An 18,764-nucleotide genomic window follows, 5' to 3' on the forward strand; every position below is an offset into this window, starting at 1 on the left:
GGATTCTTTGGAGGAGATGTCCTTTCAATGTATGGCATATATGCAGTCTAATACTTAAATAGGACCACAGCTCACCCTGGCCTCTTAGAAGCTGTGTTTGTGGGAGAGGGGGTTATTGGTTTGTTTTTGTTTTTATTATGTATTTTGTGTTCTCATCGTGTATTTTAATGTTGTGAACCACCCTGTGATCTTTCAGTGAAGGGTGGTATGCAAATTTAATAAATAATAATAATAATAACAACACGTTTATTTTAACAAAATTTATATCATTCATTTAATTTAATTGCATTAGCATACAGCCATAGCAAAATAAGACAATACAAAAATGTTGGAGACAAGCAACCAAGCAAAATTCAAAGCGATATTGCTGGCGTAATGACATTTAAAATACCCTAAGACAATAATACAGAGATTTAGTTGCCAGCGCCAAAAAAACTAGTATGCGAATATAAATAAAGCATAAAATGGCCCCAAAATAGGCTAAGCACATTGAGTTAAAAAAGGTAATAAAAGAATTAAAACAGGTCCAGGACTAGGACACACTACCCTGTCAGAGTAGCCCTGAGTTTCAGAGCCTGCACTATGAAGATTGCCACCCCACGTGAAATTTGGGGATTTGCGTCCACAAGAAGTGCTTTCAAACAGTCTTCCTTAGATGAAATGGAGGACGGGATCAAGAGGAGGAGCTTAGGTCTTATTGGGTCATAAATAGGGCAGTAGAAAAAGAAATGTATGAAGTCCTCTACTTCATTCATTGTGCATGGACATAGACGCTGAGTAATAGGGGTCTTAGAGTAGATCCCCTGCAGGAAGGCCGTGGGTATAGAATGGAAACGGGCCATTGTAAACGCTCTTCTCAAATTGGGCTCCGTCAGGTCTATCAAGTAGTTGGCAAGTGATCTTACCACTTTCACTTTAGGGAGCCACATGGAGAGGCGAGCTGAGGTGGACTGTGCCCGGTCCATGGCCTCATCTCTTGTAAGAATCCAGGCCCGGATTTTATGTTGGTCCCAAGATGACAGCGTGTCGAGATCTGGGAGGGAGTAGCGTGCAGTAATAGTCTCCATGACCTTGGACCATTTGTTGGAATGAGAACAAGTTAAAAAGGCTTGCCTGGCTAGTAGGGAACCTGGGGCATTGATTAATTTGCAATAAAAACTAATAATTCTAATGTGGGCTCTCGCAACAATGGAGGGGAGGCCCAGTTCTGTTCTTAACTGTGCAGCAACCGAGCCCTTGGGGAGACCCAATATCTTTCGTGCAAAAGAGTTTTGTAGAATCTCCAGCCGTTGTAGTGTTTTTAAATTCCACCCCCAGATTTCAACCCCATACAGTAACATCGGGAGGACTTTGCTGATAAATGCTTTTCTGATTGGTGGAACCAACTGGCCGCCTTTTGCATAGAAGAATTTCTCCAAGGCTTTGATGGTTCTACGGGCAGCCAGGATGGTCATATTTAGGTGAGCTGACCAGCTAAGCCCATGCTGAAAAGTGATTCCCAAATACTTGAATGCTGAGCAATATTCAATAGAGTGGCCCTCAAAATTCCAGAATGACTTCCGAGTTTTCGTGCCAAAAGTAAGAATTTTGGTTTTGGCGAAATTGATTTTGAGGGAATTGGTATCACAATATGTCATGAGCCCTCTGAGCATGTTGTTTAAGCCCTGCTTGGTTAAAGACAGTATCACCATGTCGTCCGCATAGAGTAATATGGGGATCTTGAGCTGTTGTAAAGAGGGGGCAGATTGATTTAGGGCCTGCATAGTTGTAACGATGTCGTTGATATAGAAATTGAATAGAAAAGGGGCCAAGAGGCAGCCCTGTTTGACCCCTTTATTCAGAGGGAAAGAATCAGAAAGAGCTCCCAGAGGGCCGAATTTTACTCTGGCCGATATGTCATTATGAATTTCCATAAGAAGGAGGAGGAGTCTCTTATCTATGTTGGTGTAACTAAGCTTCTGCCATAGCCTATCTCTGGGAATGGAGTCAAAAGCGGAGGTCAGGTCCACAAAAGCCGCGTGTAGTTTGCAGTTGAACCTGTTTAGGTATTTATCAATCAGGGTAAATAGAACAAGACATTGGCCAGATGTGCTGTGACCTTTACGGAAGCCAGCCTGTTCCGGGTGGAATAGCTTTGTTTCTTCTGCCCACTCGATTAATTTCTCTAGCAAGAATCTAGAGTAAACCTTGTATGATATGTCTAGCAGGCTGATAGGTCGATAGTTACGCGGATCTTGTGGGTCCCCCTTTTTATGTATTGGGATGACTATGCTCTGTTTCCAATTAGGCGGGATCTTAAGAGTAGCATTAATAGTGGTAAAGAGAGATGCAAAAATAGGGGCCCACCACGTCTGGTTCAATAAGAATACCTCGGGTGGAATCATATCCTCCCCCGGGGATTTATCCCCTGATAGCATGCTAATTAGTTGTACACATCTCTCTGGGGAGACTGGCTCCCAGGTGGGCAAGGCAGATGCAGGAAGAGTGGAAACTGCGTTTACGTCGGAATCTGGGGCGGAATACAGCTGAGCAAAGTGAGAGTGCCAACTGGCTGCTGTGATGTTATTAACGATGAATGAGGGGGGTCTTAAACCTGCATTAATTAAATTCCAGAATTTCTTGTCGTCACGGGTTTTAATGGCCACTGACAATGCCGTCCAGCGTTCTTTCGCAAAGAGCAATTTCTTATGTTGGAGCAACTTCTTGTAGTAAGAACGGAATTGGGCTAACTCCCTGATTTTGCTCTGGGTGCTGTCTGATTTCATATCAGACTGAAGAAATCTAAGCCTACTTCTGCACTGTTTGCATTCTTGGTCGAACCAAGTTTGATTCTTCCAGGTTAGAATCGCATGGGAGGGTTTCGTAAGTGTTGGGAGCAAGTAGGCTAGAATTTGTTGGAAACTTGAGAAATGATTCACATTCATTGTTACCAGCTGAGCTTTCAGGGCTAGGATCTCAGGGGAATTTAGGAGGACTTTTATGTCTTGCTCCAGATAGATATCCCACTTCTTACGACCGGGGGCTAAGGTCAGTGAATCCTGGAGGTGGGGTGAGCTGGGAAGCCCCAGCTGTGTGTGGTGGAAGGAGATGGCAATAGGAAGGTGGTCACTTTCGGTTCTGTTGAACACATTGAAACAATATGCCTTATCATTAAGTGCCGAGGAGGACCAGATATAATCTATAACGCTTGCCCCTCTAGATCCTAGAAAAGTATAGCATCCCCCGGACCAGTCTTTGGGTGTACCATGCAAGCTGTGCAGCCCGCAGTTAATGGTAAACTCCAGCAGTATGATGCCAGCCCTATTAATGGTCTTGTCATGTGAATTCCACGTAGGAAACCACTCCTCTTCTATGAATAGTTGCGACTTATCGGTGAATGAGCTTATATCTGCTCCGATTCTGGCATTAAAGTCCCCCATTATGAGGATCTCTGACTTTGGGAATTCAGCCACAGATTTATCAAGGATAAATCTTAAATCCTCCCAAAACTGATTTGTATGGGAAGAGGAGTAGGTAGATGGATTGTACAAGTTAACACATATGAAGTCCCCAACCGGGCTGTTAGTGATGTGCAAAGTTTGAATACAATTACTCTCTAACCAAAAGAGAGGAGAGATATTAAGTTGAAGCTCCTGCGAAACAAATGTTACCAGGCCTCCACTAGGGCGCCCATACAAATGTGTTTTGGTCGCAGGAATCACAAAGGCGTCATAGCCCAGTAGGGAAGGGGGGGGTGACGATTCTAAGCACCAGGTCTCTTGTATACCCATAATCTGGAATTTCGCTAAAAACTCTATCATATCCCCGCCATCCTGTTTGGACGTCCATCCCGCCACATTCCAGGATAGCACATTGAAGCAGTTTGAGGAGGGACTATGTGCTAGTCAGTTACTCTGGTTGCTGGTGGAAGAAGCATTGCCAAGGGTCTGAGACAGCGCCAGGCGTGATACAGCCGAAGGTATCGAAGGGGTGGTAATTTGATTGATGTGGCCAGCAGAGTCTTCAATAAAGCCTGAGCTGTCTCTTTGCGCAGTGGCTTCCTTAACGTTTATATATTGGCTTGAAGAGGTTACGGATACATGAGGTTCTACCAAAAGAGGTTGACTGGCAAAGGACGAGGATATACAGTCATCTGCCTGGACCGCACTGGATGAGGACTCCAGGTCAGGCATAGAAGAATAGGACATTGACAGATTACCAGGATGAGGGGTGTTTGGCGTATTGCTCTTTAAGGCGGAGGACGAGGTAGTTGATTGCAGATCTATTAGTAGAGGTGAAGGGGGTCTGCGTTGCGACGGTGTATGAGGAGCTTCCGCCAGGCAGACTGCCATATCATCCGTTATTGGAGTCCCAGTGATTGGCAGGGGTTTCTGGGGTGTTAGCCCCTTCATGACTGCGTTCCTTTGATTTAATAGGTTGCTATGACCAGGTTTTGAGGAGATTTTCTCTTGAAGTACATGTGTAAGTTGCTGCTTGAGTGTATCAAGCCTGTTTATAACTTCCTGCTGTTCTACTAATGGCAACTCGCCATAGGATGAAATAAGGTCCCTCTCCTCTGAGGCAGCCAGATGACTGGGCCCGCTTTGGTCATGCTTCTCTGTTGCTGGGGTAGATAAACCAGGAAGCTTGGGCTGAGATGGAGGGTGAGGTTCCTGGGTGGACAGCTTGAGTTTCAAGACTATGTCGCGCCTGTCTGGCGAGCGGATACCTTTTTGTACGATGCTACGGAAAAGAGGTTTAATCCTGGTGTCATTAAAGACTCTCGTTGGGAAGATGCCCCAGGTGGCCAAAAACGCTTTACGCCTAACCAGTATGGAGGGAATTTTTGGTGACTGGAAGGAGAGCAGTACTTTTTGGAACCGATGGTGGTAGTATAAAAGTTTCACTGTACTGAGATCTATTAGCGGAGGCCAAATCTGAAGGAGTTGCCTTAGATGATCTTTGACCTCTCTCGGATTATTCCACCTTGGGGACCTGGGGTCACTGCTGCGTATAGTTAGACATATTTTGTTTGGTTGTAAGATCAGAGATTGAAAGTCCAGTTGAGTTTTTAAGAGGTGAACACCAGTACCACTTTCATGTCTAACAGGGGAGGTACACCACTGTCCCTTTAAATCCCTCGGAGGCAGAGTGAGGTTGTGCTGCAGCTCCAGCAAATGGGCCTCAAGCTTTTGGTGGAGATTATTCACCTGCATGGAGATCCCATTTATGCTCTTAAAGATGCAGCGCAGGGTCCTGGTTATTAATTGGAAATGATCGAATCCCAAACCATCGCCCAGGGCCAACTCGGACTCCCCCTTCGAGGTGACTCTCACTTCTTTGTCATTATCATTAGCATTATTCGTTGCCTTCGAGTTCACCCCCTCCACTTCTATATCGGGTGCGAGGTCGATTAAAGGATTAAAACGATTGTGAGTTTCAACCGTGTAGCTGTCTTCCTCGTTATTTCTGCTACAGTTAAGAAAGAAAGAATCAATCTTAGACTGTTTGGGCCTCGGGGGAGGCATTGCCTCATCCAGGTCCCTTGGCCGCTTGCCATTGCCCATAGTCGAGATTAGGAGAAATATCCGCAATAATTGGAATTATCTTAATGCACCTTAGAGAGTATTGCAGGAGGCAGGGGAGTGGTGAGCGAAGAAAAAATAAGGTAAAGTTCGTTGCTTACTTACAATTCTCAGTCAATTGTCCGAGTGTCCCCCAGAAGAGAAAATCATTTAGCAATAAGAAACCTTAAACAGGGGAGTTTCTCTTCGTGCCGGCGGTGAAGGTCTGAAGGATCGTTGTTCTATGAAGCACACAAGTTTGGCACCACCCAGATCAATCCAAAGCAATCCTCCTTCGTCAAACTTAATTAAAATCTGGCATCACACCAGTGGAGAGTCCAGCAATTACTTGTCTAGCAAAAGGCAAAACTAAAGTAAATAGCTTACTCCAGCGGTTGTAAAATCCAAGTCAGGAGAAGAGGTCGGAGAGAACTGGAAGGAGGAAACTTACACGGTGGCCATCTTGGATCCAATCCAAAATTTATATACAACATAGCTGTGGTGTAGGCCTTGTCCCACCTGGTCTGGGAGGGCAAGGCCCTGACTGACTCCAGCAACAAAAGCTGAGGCTGCTGAACAAACTCTTTGACTGGGGTATTTTTTTTAGCAGTGTTGTTGTTGGGGGAGGGTTGTTGCTGTTATTGATATTAACTTTTTGTATCTCTGTTATTAGCTCTTATTTTGATTTATATGGAAATTGTTCAATTTGACTGTGCACATTTTGATGTGTTTTATTTATCGTTTAAATTTGTAATTATGGTGTTGTTTTTCATGCTGTAAGCTGCCTTGAGCATGGTTTTAACTATGGAAAGGCAGCAGACGAATGAAATGATGTATGTATATATGTTGATTGTAACAAAACATCTAAAGCAGTTTACAAGAAATATTAAGATTATCAGTAAACACATTTAAAAGCAAGTAATTAAAACATTTTTAAAACGGTTGAAATCAGCAGTAAACTAAAAAGAGATTAAAGTACATCAACTTCTACTTGTCTGGACAGACTTGCCTAAACAAAAAGGTGTTAAGCAGTCACCCAAAAAATACAGTGAAGGAGCCTCCCTGGTATCAATAGGCAGGGAGTTCCAAAGTGTAGGTGCTGCCACACAATAAGATTGATTTCTGACAACTGCAGAACAAGTATTATGTGGTATCTGTAACAGTGCCAGTTCTGCAGATTGAAGTGGGCACATATGGGGTATCATGATCCCACAAATAAACTGGTCCCAAGCTGTTAAGAGCTTTATACACCAATGGTATATATATTTAAATGGAGGGATATTTATATATGCAATTAAATAAAGAATATTTATTTATACTTCTCAAATCTGAATTTTGTAGAGGAGGTTTTTCCTTTAAAGGGTGATGAAGCGTTGTAAGCCAATATAAAACAACAACAGCCCTAATTTCCATATCTAAACAAAAACACTAGAGTGTAGTGATTCTAAACCTATACTTAAAAATTACAATACTGTAAATAACCATTAAGACTACTTGGCCTATATTCAAGTCAATCGTTAATTGCACTTTGTATTTAAAGCTTCTTCTGCCTCTTGTTGTTGCTTTGGTAAATCAAAATATAGTCTTCTGGCCTACTTTCCTGGCTGAAAACTAGGATACAGGAACACACATATAATAGGGATAACATTCAAGGAAATATAATAAGCATCAATTTTTTAAAAAAACAACAACACTATAACAAATATCATAACATTTCAACTCTATGCATACTTACCTCAACTCAATAGGCATATATAGGATTGTATTTCAATTGTCTCAAGGTTTAGAATGTGTGGGGAATTTGTGGCTCATCAGATGTTCCTGGATTACAACTCCCATCACCTTTGGCCATTGGCCATGGTCTGGCTGGGCGGATGGATACTGTAGTCTAGCAACATCAGGACAGCCACAGGTTCCCCACTCATAATTTAAAAGAAAATGAGAGGTCTAGCAGGCTTTCTATATATTTACCCATCCAGGAAACTGCCTTGCTCACTCTTTGCTTCCTGTAACTGGCAGAAGTACATGTCAGGGTGCAGTTCTCAGCTGTGGTACTGGTTGGAATTAAGGGTTCCCCTCCCCCACCAATCTGCTGATGAAACTAATTGATTATTTCTGCCTTAGTTCCAGAGAGCAAGATAGCTTCCTTCAGGTACTGCCAGGATTCAGGCAGAAGGTACCAAAGTGGTGTATCAGCAAAGCAGCTACATCATCTTCATGAACTGCCTAGTGCTTCAGATAAGGGGAGATTTGTGAAGCGTAGATAGATTTGATGCAATGTGGAGAAAAAGTGGAGGGGAAAAGTCTCAGCAGCTAAGCTAGGAGCCTGCTTTTGTCGAACTAAAATTCCAGGAACTGTCACCTCAGCTGCAGCTGCAGGTTGATATTCTCATTGACAAAAATCTCCAGGGTCTCCTGCCTAAAGAGATGAGGTGGCCCCCAGGAAGCGGGCCTTTTCACTGGTGGCACCCTGAGTTTGGATTGCTTTCCCAGTGAGGCATCTACCTTCAGATCTTCAGACCAGTGGGAGATTTTTTTATTCTCCCAGGCTCTTCAGAACACCCATGGAATTATTTTTAGCTGGGTTCTAACTGTTACTGTAGAATGGTTCTGTGCTTCCTGTGCTGTTTCCTCCCCCCCCCCCGCTGCCTTTTTAATGCAGATAATTGTATTGATTTTAGTGTTTTAACTTCTTTATTGTTATATAATTTATTGCCCTCAATTTTGTGTGAACTGCCCAGAGGATGTTTTTGATGGGTGGTCAATAAATGTCAGAATGTGAAAAATAATAACTGTAGAGCACTACCATAATATAGGCTCACAATGTGTAGAAAGAAAATGTAGGACATTTAGATTGTAAAGTTCAAATAAAATAGAGGAGGGGAAGCAGTTTAAGATTCCTTCCTCTGGCTTTAGTGTACTGACATAATAGCCTTCTTTCTAGGCTGAGCTATTCTAGAGGCCATAATATGCTATTTTCTTTTCTTTGTATACCAGGGTTGGGGAAGCCTTTTCAGCCCAACAGTCACATCCCCATGTGAAAAGTGGGAGGACCCCACTCCCCCACAACACATGACACACTCATACATGTCCACACACCAAATCATGCATATACATGCACATACATCCATTCTCACACAGAACACAGGGAACACCAAGTTTTTAATATTACCACTCTTCAATTAAAATCCAGGTACGAGATCAGGCCAGCTGGTGATACGACTAGATTTTCCCCCTCCTTCTGAAATATTTAAACATTTGGAACAAATATAATACATCTATTGCTCTGGCACAAGAAGCTGAAGTTTCTGGAGATTTGCACGTGTAGGTGCTAACAGAGAAGATTTTTTAAAAACCTAGGCAGAACTCTTGTTGCGATGAAGAATCCTCCATCATAATTACATTAATACCTAGAATTGTTTTGGAAAATAACACATGCAAGTTAAAGAAAAATATTATACTTTTTTCCTTTAACATGATTAAACTCCTTTAAAAATGTTTATATTTATATTTGTGTGCTTCAGTAGGAAAATGTAGATGTACCTTAATATTTTGCAAAATTAGATATAAATACCTACATAAAAGCAAAGTTATAAGTGAGACGTAAATGAAGAAACCGAAGGGCATTTGGAGAAAAGGAAGCCAGTTTGTCATCAATACAGTTCGTTCGCTCCTAGGGAATTTAGCCAACACATATGGTTGTCTAACAGGGGGTCTTAGAACAGCGAGTGATCATAAGAACCATATGTGCTAGTGTACCAATGAACAACTTGGCTCAGTGTGTATAACATTTCCTGTATTTTTCAGAACCACCTTGCATTTAAATAGATACACTGTCAACACATTGCTGGCTTGATGCTATATTCATCTACTTGTGTCAGCAGCACCAAAAGCTAGAATACATTTATCACTTGGGGTGTTTTAAAGACTTAAGCAGCCTTGATGTGGACTGAAAATTATTGACCTATAAACAATCTTAACAACCTTGTTTCACAGGGTTTAGCAAGCTGCGTTACTGTATTGAGTCTCACAGATAGGGCTCCAAGGCTGCACAACGTTGGACACAGTGGGGCTTACTTCTGAGTACACACATAAGATTGCACTCTAAAGACGACAGGTTGGTGCAACAGCACCCCATACAAACTTCACTACTTACTGCACCAGTTTTGCACATTGCCATATAGACCAGTGGTTGTGTTGAGTACTCATCCCATGTTCATATCTTAACCTACTTCCCTTCAATCAACATGAGAAAAGGGGAACTGTATGTCACCAAGGATCAAAATGGCTCCAAGGAGAGAGATACAGCATGAGAGCCATAGGTTTAAAAAGCTGGCCTGCAAGCTTTAGATTCATCAACAGAAGCCTTAGTTAAGTTCCCTCACCCCCCAAATTTAAACCACATATTTTGCCTTTCTACCAGTATTGGCTTACAACAAAGCTTAATCAGAGAGAGATGGTTTTAAATTACCGTAATTAACAATATATTAATTTAAAAATTATCTAAGGCCTTCAAATGGGAAAGCTCAGCCGGTAGAGCATGAGACTCTTAATCTTGGGGTCGTGGGTTCAGGCCCCACATTGGGCAAAAGATTCCTGCTTTGCAGGGGGTTGGACTAGATGACACTCATGGTCCCTTCTATGATTCTATGAAAAATCTATATCTTGTGTTTTTGTCACAAATGGGACCCCCAGGACAAGTAACAACCAACATGATGATCTTTCTTTCCAACAATAAGTGGAAGGTTTTGCTTATTATACAGTAAGTTGTGTCACACATCTTTCACTATTCCTAAAAAAGGCATCAACATGGAGGTTTGGGAACTATCCAGATTTATTTACACTCTCTCTATAGATGCACACACACAGTGCTTTTTTCTAAAAAAAAAAAATGTTTAGGAGTACAGTACTCTCATTTTCCTACTCATATTGAAATACTGCCCCTCAATAAGGCTAAAGTTTGATTCACAAAATGTTTAGGAGTATGCGTACCCCTGCACCCCCTCCAGAAAAAAGCACTCTCTCTCTCTGTGTATAATTTTGAAATATTATTTTTTACAATAATAATTCACTCCATGATTAAATACAACATATGGAGCAAAACACACACTCCATATTACAATCCTGTAACACATGTTTAAGATTGCAAATCCCATAACACATGCATGAAATGGAAATGCAAGGATGTAAACACCCAGAGCCTTTAAGTGAAATGAGCAACTGGGAATATTGAAAGAATGACAGCAGACTCAGAACTAGCTGAAATTTGAATGGGCAGATTGATTTTCTGTGCAAATCCATTGCTTGACTCTGGGAAAATACTATTAAAAAGGCAGTTCCATCTGTGGCTTTCCTATAGTCTGAGACATATACTGCTCGAAAAGCTTACTGAGAACAGTGGTCCAGATTTGAAACTGCAGTAGAAGTTCACTGCTCAGAAGCAGTAGTGATGTCGGGTCAGGAGGACTTGGCAGAAGTCCAGTCCACCCCATCAGTGGAAAGACCGGGAAGGTCCTCAAATACACCAGGCTGCAAGTGAGCAAGGTAATACACATTACTCTCTGGTAAGAGCATCCCCATCTAAAACAAACCAATTCCACTACTGCTCAGAAAATATTACCTTTTTTTGGTTACATGTTGTTTCAAGCACTTTGTAATAAAAATTAATACTTAATATAAAAATTAATACGTAAGGCAGGCCAGCCAGCTATATATATTTGTTGTAGCTCATGACTGCTGCCTATAAGCCATACCCCACTTTAAAAAAAACAAAAATCCCTCCTTTGCACAATCCTCAGTGATGCCCTGAAATAGTGTGTGCAGTGTGTGTTTAAAGATTATGCAGAAACTGGGTTTGCAGTGACTGAGTCCTAGGTGCAGAGGCAAGCCTTTCACATCTCATACCCTGCATAGGAACAATTTGGACACCTGTTTCCTCCTTGCTTTCATTTTCCTCCCTGCTGCTGGTATAGCTGCTCTATCTTGGGAATCAGGGGCTTGCTGCCAATTAGGCTTGCTATAACAGAGCTGGATTTTTTTTATTATTTTTGGGGGGAGGAATGTTGACAAGGCTAATTGCTGGCCTATTGGCAGCAGGTTTAGTGCTTTGAGCTGCATGGAAAAGGATTTTAAACCTCAGCTTGCCAGGTGCCATGTTAATGCACTCTATCGCAAGATATAGCACCTATATATGACTTTGCCAGCAAACATCATTTAAAACATTTGATACCTTCCTGCAAGGCAGGAAGCGTTACACTCTGTAAGCATTCCCTGGGACTTTCTTTCTTTCTTTTACTACAGAGCCACACATTCTCTACAAATTGGAGAATTAAGCTGCTGGCGCTATTTCCAAGGAATCCAGCAAGGTTTCCAGTATTTTGAGACTTCACACATATAAAAAAAGAATCTTTGCGCTCTGCAATGGGAGGAAAGACAAAATAAAAATTCAAATGTAGTGAGTGACTACTTCTAAAGTTCTGGAAACAGGAGGGGTTCTAGAGTGGTATCTCTGTGGACATTGTATCCAGCTGTTTCTGAATGAAGAATGGGGACTATTGTTGGAAGAGGAACGCATTTCATTTTCAAAATGAAACCATAGGCTCAGTGTCAATGGTTTTTAAAAATCAAGGTGCAGGGGATCAGCTGTGTATCATAGCCTCTATTTCTGAGGACCATCCCTTGCTACTGAATTTCTGCATGAGGTCAGGAAGACAGGAGAACATTTGTGTAGAGAGGGTGGTTAATAGGAACTGGGCCATACACACAGTGAACCAGCAGCCTGAAACGTGAGCCACAATAACAGAGATTGCTTTGAAGAGGATTTAAACTACACTGCTGCTCTTGGGATGTGTAACAAGATGAGAAGGAGGTGCCACTTCCATTTGAAGAGGTGGACTGATGCTTTTCTGGCATCAGACTGATCACAGGGAAGAAGGATTTTTTTAACCTCTGACAGTTGTCCCAAAGGGAGAGGAGGGCTAGCTCTACCACTAGGCAGAGTAAGGTGTCTGCCTCAAGCAGCTGATTCTGAGTGTCATGAAAAGGCAGCAATTGACAATTATTTGACTTATTGTTGTGGGAAGTTAATTGGACTCGATGCTGCCTATGCATGCTAGGGTGTTTTTTTTTCAACCTCCACATGATGCTGTCCTTATCAAAATGCTGTCCCTTATTATTTTCCCATTTAATCTGAATTTGCCATGTAAAAACAAAAACAATGGAAATGGTAAATATGGATTAAATGGAGGAGGGGGATGGAATGGTATTTAAATGGTATGGGGTTAAATAGGTAGGAATGGCACGCATACAATAAAGTGAAAGTACATATGGGTTTTTAAAAATCATATATTTTGAAAATCTCTATATAGAGTTTGGGACAGATATAAAAACTTACTGCTGCCAAAGACACCTTGGTGGCTGTCACCTTTAGAGGCTTTCTCAGTGAAGAGAAAGAATATGGAATCAAATTGGGCAACTTATAAAGAAATTTTAAAGGAAGAACATAACCAACTCAATTTTTTAAAAAAATTGAAAAAATCAGATATTGGTGGATTGGTTATAATATCATCAATTAAATGAAGTGTTTAAAATAGACAGGAAAATTGGGTTTGAGAAAGAAACATCAAAATTAGAAAAAGAATTACTACAAAACAAAAAGAAAACATTATAAAAAACCTATTGACTCCTGCAGGATTGGGAGGTCAAGGATGAAGAGATCAAATATGTGGTGGTCAATTGGGGAAAAGGTTTTGGGTACTCCATACAGATGGAGGATTGGGAAGGACTATGGCAAAAAGATTTAAAATTCATGGCCTGTTACACAATAAAAGAAAAAATTATGAAAATGCTGTATAGGTGGTACATGACCCCAAGCAAATTGGCCAAAATACAGTATATAAATCAAAGTCAAATCTATGCTGGAGGTGTAATCAAGGGGAAGGAACAATGTACCACATGTGGTGGGATTGTGACAAAATTAAAAAATTCTGGAACACTGTCTACAAGAATTTTTTTTTAAAAAATCATACAAACTTTTGAGAAGAAACCTGAAGCCTTTCTTCTAGGCATTATGACAATTGATAATACAAATGACAAAAAATGGTGTTCCTATATGCTACAACAGCAGCAAGAATGTTAATCACTAGAAATTGGAAGGGGGAGAGGACACCAACAAAGGAAGAATGGCAAACTAAATTGTATGAGTATTTGGAATTAGAAAGAATGACAGAGGCAATTAAGAACCAACCAAACCGAAAACTCAAATAGGAGTGGGAATGTGTAAAAGATTATCTGGGAGAACATTGTTCTCAAATAAAACCCTTGATATGTTTCGACTAAATTTTGCAAAGTAAAGATCAGATAGGGAAGATATATTATGTATTAGAAAGGCAAAAAGGAAAAACAACACAGTTAAAAAGAGAAAGAAGACAGAAGAAGCCGCACTGAGGTGGTGGGAAGTCACTTGTGTAGAAATATTGTTATTGTTTGGTTTTTATATGCGTACAATATATGGTAAGGGACGCGGGTGGCGCTGTGGGTTAAACCACAGAGCCTAGGACTTGCTGATCAGAAGGTTGGCGGTTCGAATCCCTGCGACGGGGTGCGCTCCAGTTGCTCAGTCCCTGCTCCTGCCAACCTAGCAGTTCGAAAGCACGTCAAAGTGCAAGTAGATAAATAGGTACTGCTCCGGCGGGAAGGTAAACGGTGTTTCCGTGCGCTGCTCTGGTTCACCAGAAGCGGCTTAGTCATGCTGGCCACATGACCCGGAAGCTGTCTGCGGACAAAGGCCGGCTCCCTCGGCCCATAGAGTGAGATGAGTGCTGCAACCCCAGAGTCGGTCACGACTGGACCTAATGGTCAGGGATACCTTTACCTTTACTTTTTACAATATATGCTAAAGAGTGAATGGAATACGTATATGCTAAAGAGTGAATGGAATATGTATATGAACAACCAATTTAAAACTCAATAAAAAGCGATTAAAAATAGGTAGGAATGGGATGACACCTTAATAATAATAATAATAATAATAATAATAATAATATTTATACCCTGCCCATCTGGCTGGGTTTCCCCAGCCACTCTGGGCAGTTTCCAACAAAATATTAAAATACAATAGTCTTTCAGATATTAAAAGCTTCTCTAAACAGGGCTGCCTTCAGATGTCTTCTAAAAGTCTGGTAGTTGTTTTTGCCTTTGACATCTGCTGGGAGGGTGTTCCACTGGGTGGGCACCACTACCGAGAAGGCTCTCTGTCTGGTTCCCTGTAACTTCATTTCTCGCAGTGAGGGAACCGCCAGAAGGCCCTCACCGCTGGACCTCAGTGTCTGGGCTGAACGATGGGAGTGGAGACGCTCCTTCAGGTATACTGGGCCGAGGTTGATGTTCTGTAGATGCTGTCAAAAACTTTGAATTCATGAGCAGCACTGAGTCCATATCAAGCTACTGGGCGTGGAAGCACCTAAAGGCATTTGTAGTATTGGCTGCCTCAGATGCCAGAATAACTTGGCCAGCCAAAGGTACTATGAATCCTGATGTAGGGAGGGTGGTGCTGTTTGCTGTTTTGCCTGTGGCAGCAAAATATTATGAGCTGGTTTTGGGGAAGAGAAGTGGTGAATGAAGTTCCAGTCCTTTAGAAAGATGAATACTAACAACATCAGTGAAATACCAAGGAGGGAAAGCTATAGCAAGAACCAAAGTAAACTCAAATACAATGTTAGTAGTACAGTTACAAGTTGCTCTCATATCTTAGGGTTAGTCCTGAAAATACTGATTCTTTGGCATGGTTCATATGTTGTATGAAGATAAACCATGGTTTAATGTAAACATGCAGGCTCCTGCCTGGGGAGAAGATTGCAGCTACCCCATTGCACTCCCACTGCTGGTGTTTGAAGCCATGCATGCATGACATCAGACACAATCTGTATCTACCCTGCAGTTTCTTGAGCAATACTACGGTTTGATGCATTTCCCTTCAAACCAGCTTCCATCCAGTTTGAAAACGTAAGCCACATTCACTTCACCATTAAACGGAGGTGTGTACATTTGAGAGAGCTGTTGCACATGTGCAGATGACAGCTTCAGGAATAGGAGTTTGGAAGGGTTCCAGGTGCAGGAGAACCAAACAGGTAATGAACATTGGGTAAAGACAGCCCCACAGCCACATCTCTGATGTGTAAAGCAACATGCAAGCGTGACTTGAAATGCAGTGCGGGAGATAAGCACCAATTTGCATTTTAAGCCACTAATGTGGATATAGCCAGAGTGTCTCATGGGAATCCAGGTTACTTGTTTAGCTTTCTTTGGATTAACCATGAGCTATGCATAACCAAAGTTTGATCTTGGTTTATGGCTCTAAGTTTGTCTGGAAGAGCTAATCCATGAGCTCAGGTTCAGAAGACACACTAAATTATGGCTTAGCTCAGCTCGGTGCTGCAGCAAAATGACTGGGGGAGGAGTGAAATGGCTGCAATCTCCTCTCCTGGAAGCTAGATGCTCACTCAAGCCATTCTAAGCCATGGTTTGGCACAGCGTGACATGGGAGACAAACTTCTGACTCTAACAGGATATTTTCATGTCATTTTTATACCAAAGCACCCCTGATCTTCACAATCCCTGTTTCCAAGGAAGAGCCTCACTTAAATGCTGTTTTTGTTTCTAATTCATGTGTACTGTGGAGATCACACTGGGGATCTGCATTATACAGGATAGGAGGATCAGAGGCAGCATCTGAATATTCCGCCTCAGACAGCAAAATGTTTTGGGCTAGCCTTGCTGAGGTGGTAGAATTCTGGATTGTACCACTTCACACTGCAGACATAGGGGTGTGAAGTGTTTCTGAATGCTCCCCTCTCCCAGGATAGAAATGCTAAAATAAAATTTATCCCATGCAGCAAACTACACAGCTTAGATAAATATATAGTACAGGTCTCTCCTTGATGTGCTAGTTGGATGTACAGGATTTTAAAGGAGGCATCATTAAAAATAGCTTCCCCTCCATCTGCAGTGGTGCAGTCCAGAATTCTATAACTTCAGTGTATGTTGTGTGATGGGTCACCACTGTAGAACTAGCATCAGTGCTACCTCTTTCCTCCTTGCATGGGGAATGACTTCCAGGTGAGAGGATGTTGCTTCTGTGAAGGCTTGAAAGGCCTTCTAAGAGATGCTACTGTAACTGACCAGAACAACTTGTGACCCACCCAGCCAAATGCAACCCCTGCCCAACACTGTAAAAGCAAGACAAGGGGTTGTCAAGAACAAACAAACAAACACCAACAAAACCGTGGGCCACAGTACATGAACACTGGAATGTGTTTGGCTTGGTGAATCACATTTTGTCCAAGCTGGCTACTTTGCACCCAAGCACATTGTGAGGCGAAAAATAAGTAGGCTTGCCAGGTGAATGGTAGCTAAATATGTGTTGAATCCATAAAAAGGGTAAGGAGATGATGACTGTGTGATGTCTGAAAAATTACAGATATCAGCATCTCATACTATGTTCTACTCAGGAGGAGACAGCTTAGCCATGCTTGATGGTATGAGATGTCACAGTGCCATACTACATGTATATCTGCTCAGGTGTAAGTAAATGAGTATTTACTCCTAGATAAATAGGTACAGGAATACAGTTCTTGTAAACCATACAGGGCACTCAGTAGTGTCTTGTTATACGACCTCAGCAAGAAAAGCATGACTTCACTCACCCACCCATTCCCCCCACCCCCTAATCACCCCACTTTCAATTTTCTGGGGGGAAACAAACAATTGTATATCTTTTAACCCATCTCTACCTGTGACTTCCCATAAAAACTGGTTCCTCCATTGCACTGAGACTTGAAAAGGCCTACTAACAGCAGTGCCGGGAGAGGAAGGGTGAGTAGGGGGTATCACAGCCTAAATAAGGAGGCCTCAGTGGCTGCATCCTGCCACTGGGCTAGCAGTTTCTAATCCTTGCCCTAGCTCAGGGTTTTCCAAACTTGGGTCTCCAGCTGTTTTTGGACTACAGTTCCCATCATCTCTGACCACTGATCCTGCTAGCTAGGGATGGTGGATAACTGGAGACCCAGGCTGGAGACCCAAGTCTGAGAAATGCCATCCTAGCAGCTAACTACAAATTGAATGTAGGGCTTATTCATTTTGTTGTTTAATGTGGATAGTAAGCTTCCTATACCTCTATTCATTCTCCATTGCCCATATGACATTCTGCTCTAAATCACTACCCTCCCACACTTTTCCCTCCCTCAATCCAATCTTTTTTCATACCTTCTCCTTGGTATGAGAAAATATGAATTGAGGAAGGGGAAAGCATGGGAAGGCAGTAATTTGGAAGAGAACATCATGTGAACAGCAGAGAATTACTGCATTTTTTGCTCTATAAGATTCACTTTTTCCCTCCTAAAAAGTAAGGGGAAATGTGTGTGTCTTATGGAGCGAATGCAGGCTGCACAGCTATCCCAGAAGCCAGAACAGCAAGAGGGATTGCTGCTTTCACTGCGTAGCGACCCCTCTTGCTGTTCTGGCTTCTGAGATTCAGAATATTTTTCTTCTTGTTTTCCTCCTCCAAAAACTAGGTGTGTCTTGTGGTCTGGTGCGTCTTATAGAGCGAAAAATGCGGTAATGGAGGTATAGGGTAGATGAGCCCTTATTTATCGCAACCTTGTACACCCATGCTTGTAGTCTTACGGAAACTCTAAGGCAGCTTCCAAAAACATAATGAATTAATAAATAAAACTCATTCAAAATACTGCAGTATAATCAGCTTAAATAAAAAACTGAGAAAACTTCACAGCAAGACACTAAGCTACAAAGCAATTCTTGAAGATCCAAGTTTTCACTGGTCTCCAGAGGACAAGCAACACATGAGCCAGATTGGTCTCCTTTGATAGTTGTGGTGCCTAAAAAGGCTCTGTCTTTTTTTGCCCACCCATTTGAAATAGCAGGGTCTCAGATGCTGACCAGAACACACAAAGTGGGCGAGGTTGCTTTTAAGAAGCCTGGCCCCAGATCATTTATGGCAGCCTTCACCAACTTGGTGCCCTCTAGAGGTGGACTACAATTCCCATCGGCGCCATTCAGCATAGCCATTCTGCCTGGAGTTCATGGGAGTTGTGGTCCAAAATATCTAGAGGGCTGATTTAGGGTCTTAATGGTAAGCACTGGCACCTCAAATTGAGCCTGGAAACAACTGGTAGCCAACAGCATTGAAACAATTTTTGAGTTCTA

The 18,764-nt window shown here is 42.1% G+C and overlaps 1 protein-coding gene across 3 annotated transcripts in view; it reads right to left on the reverse strand.

The window, feature by feature from the left end:
- ASRGL1 (asparaginase and isoaspartyl peptidase 1) overlaps positions 1-18,764 on the reverse strand; it is a 75,405-nt gene that overhangs the window by 54,245 nt on the left and 2,396 nt on the right. For 2 of the 3 annotated variants that reach the window (XM_080998041.1, XM_080998048.1), the window contains exon 2: positions 10,933-11,072. The exons of the other annotated variant lie outside the window; for it this stretch is intronic. In XM_080998041.1, the coding sequence (XP_080854167.1) occupies positions 10,933-11,035 (103 nt within the window). In that variant the 5' untranslated portion in view covers positions 11,036-11,072. The remainder of the gene's footprint in view (positions 1-10,932; positions 11,073-18,764) is intronic. 3 annotated transcript variants of the gene reach the window in all.

The sequence above is a fragment of the Podarcis pityusensis genome (genome assembly GCF_964106645.2).
Source record: "Podarcis pityusensis genome assembly, chromosome: 3".
Classification (NCBI taxonomy): domain Eukaryota; kingdom Metazoa; phylum Chordata; class Lepidosauria; order Squamata; family Lacertidae; genus Podarcis; species Podarcis pityusensis.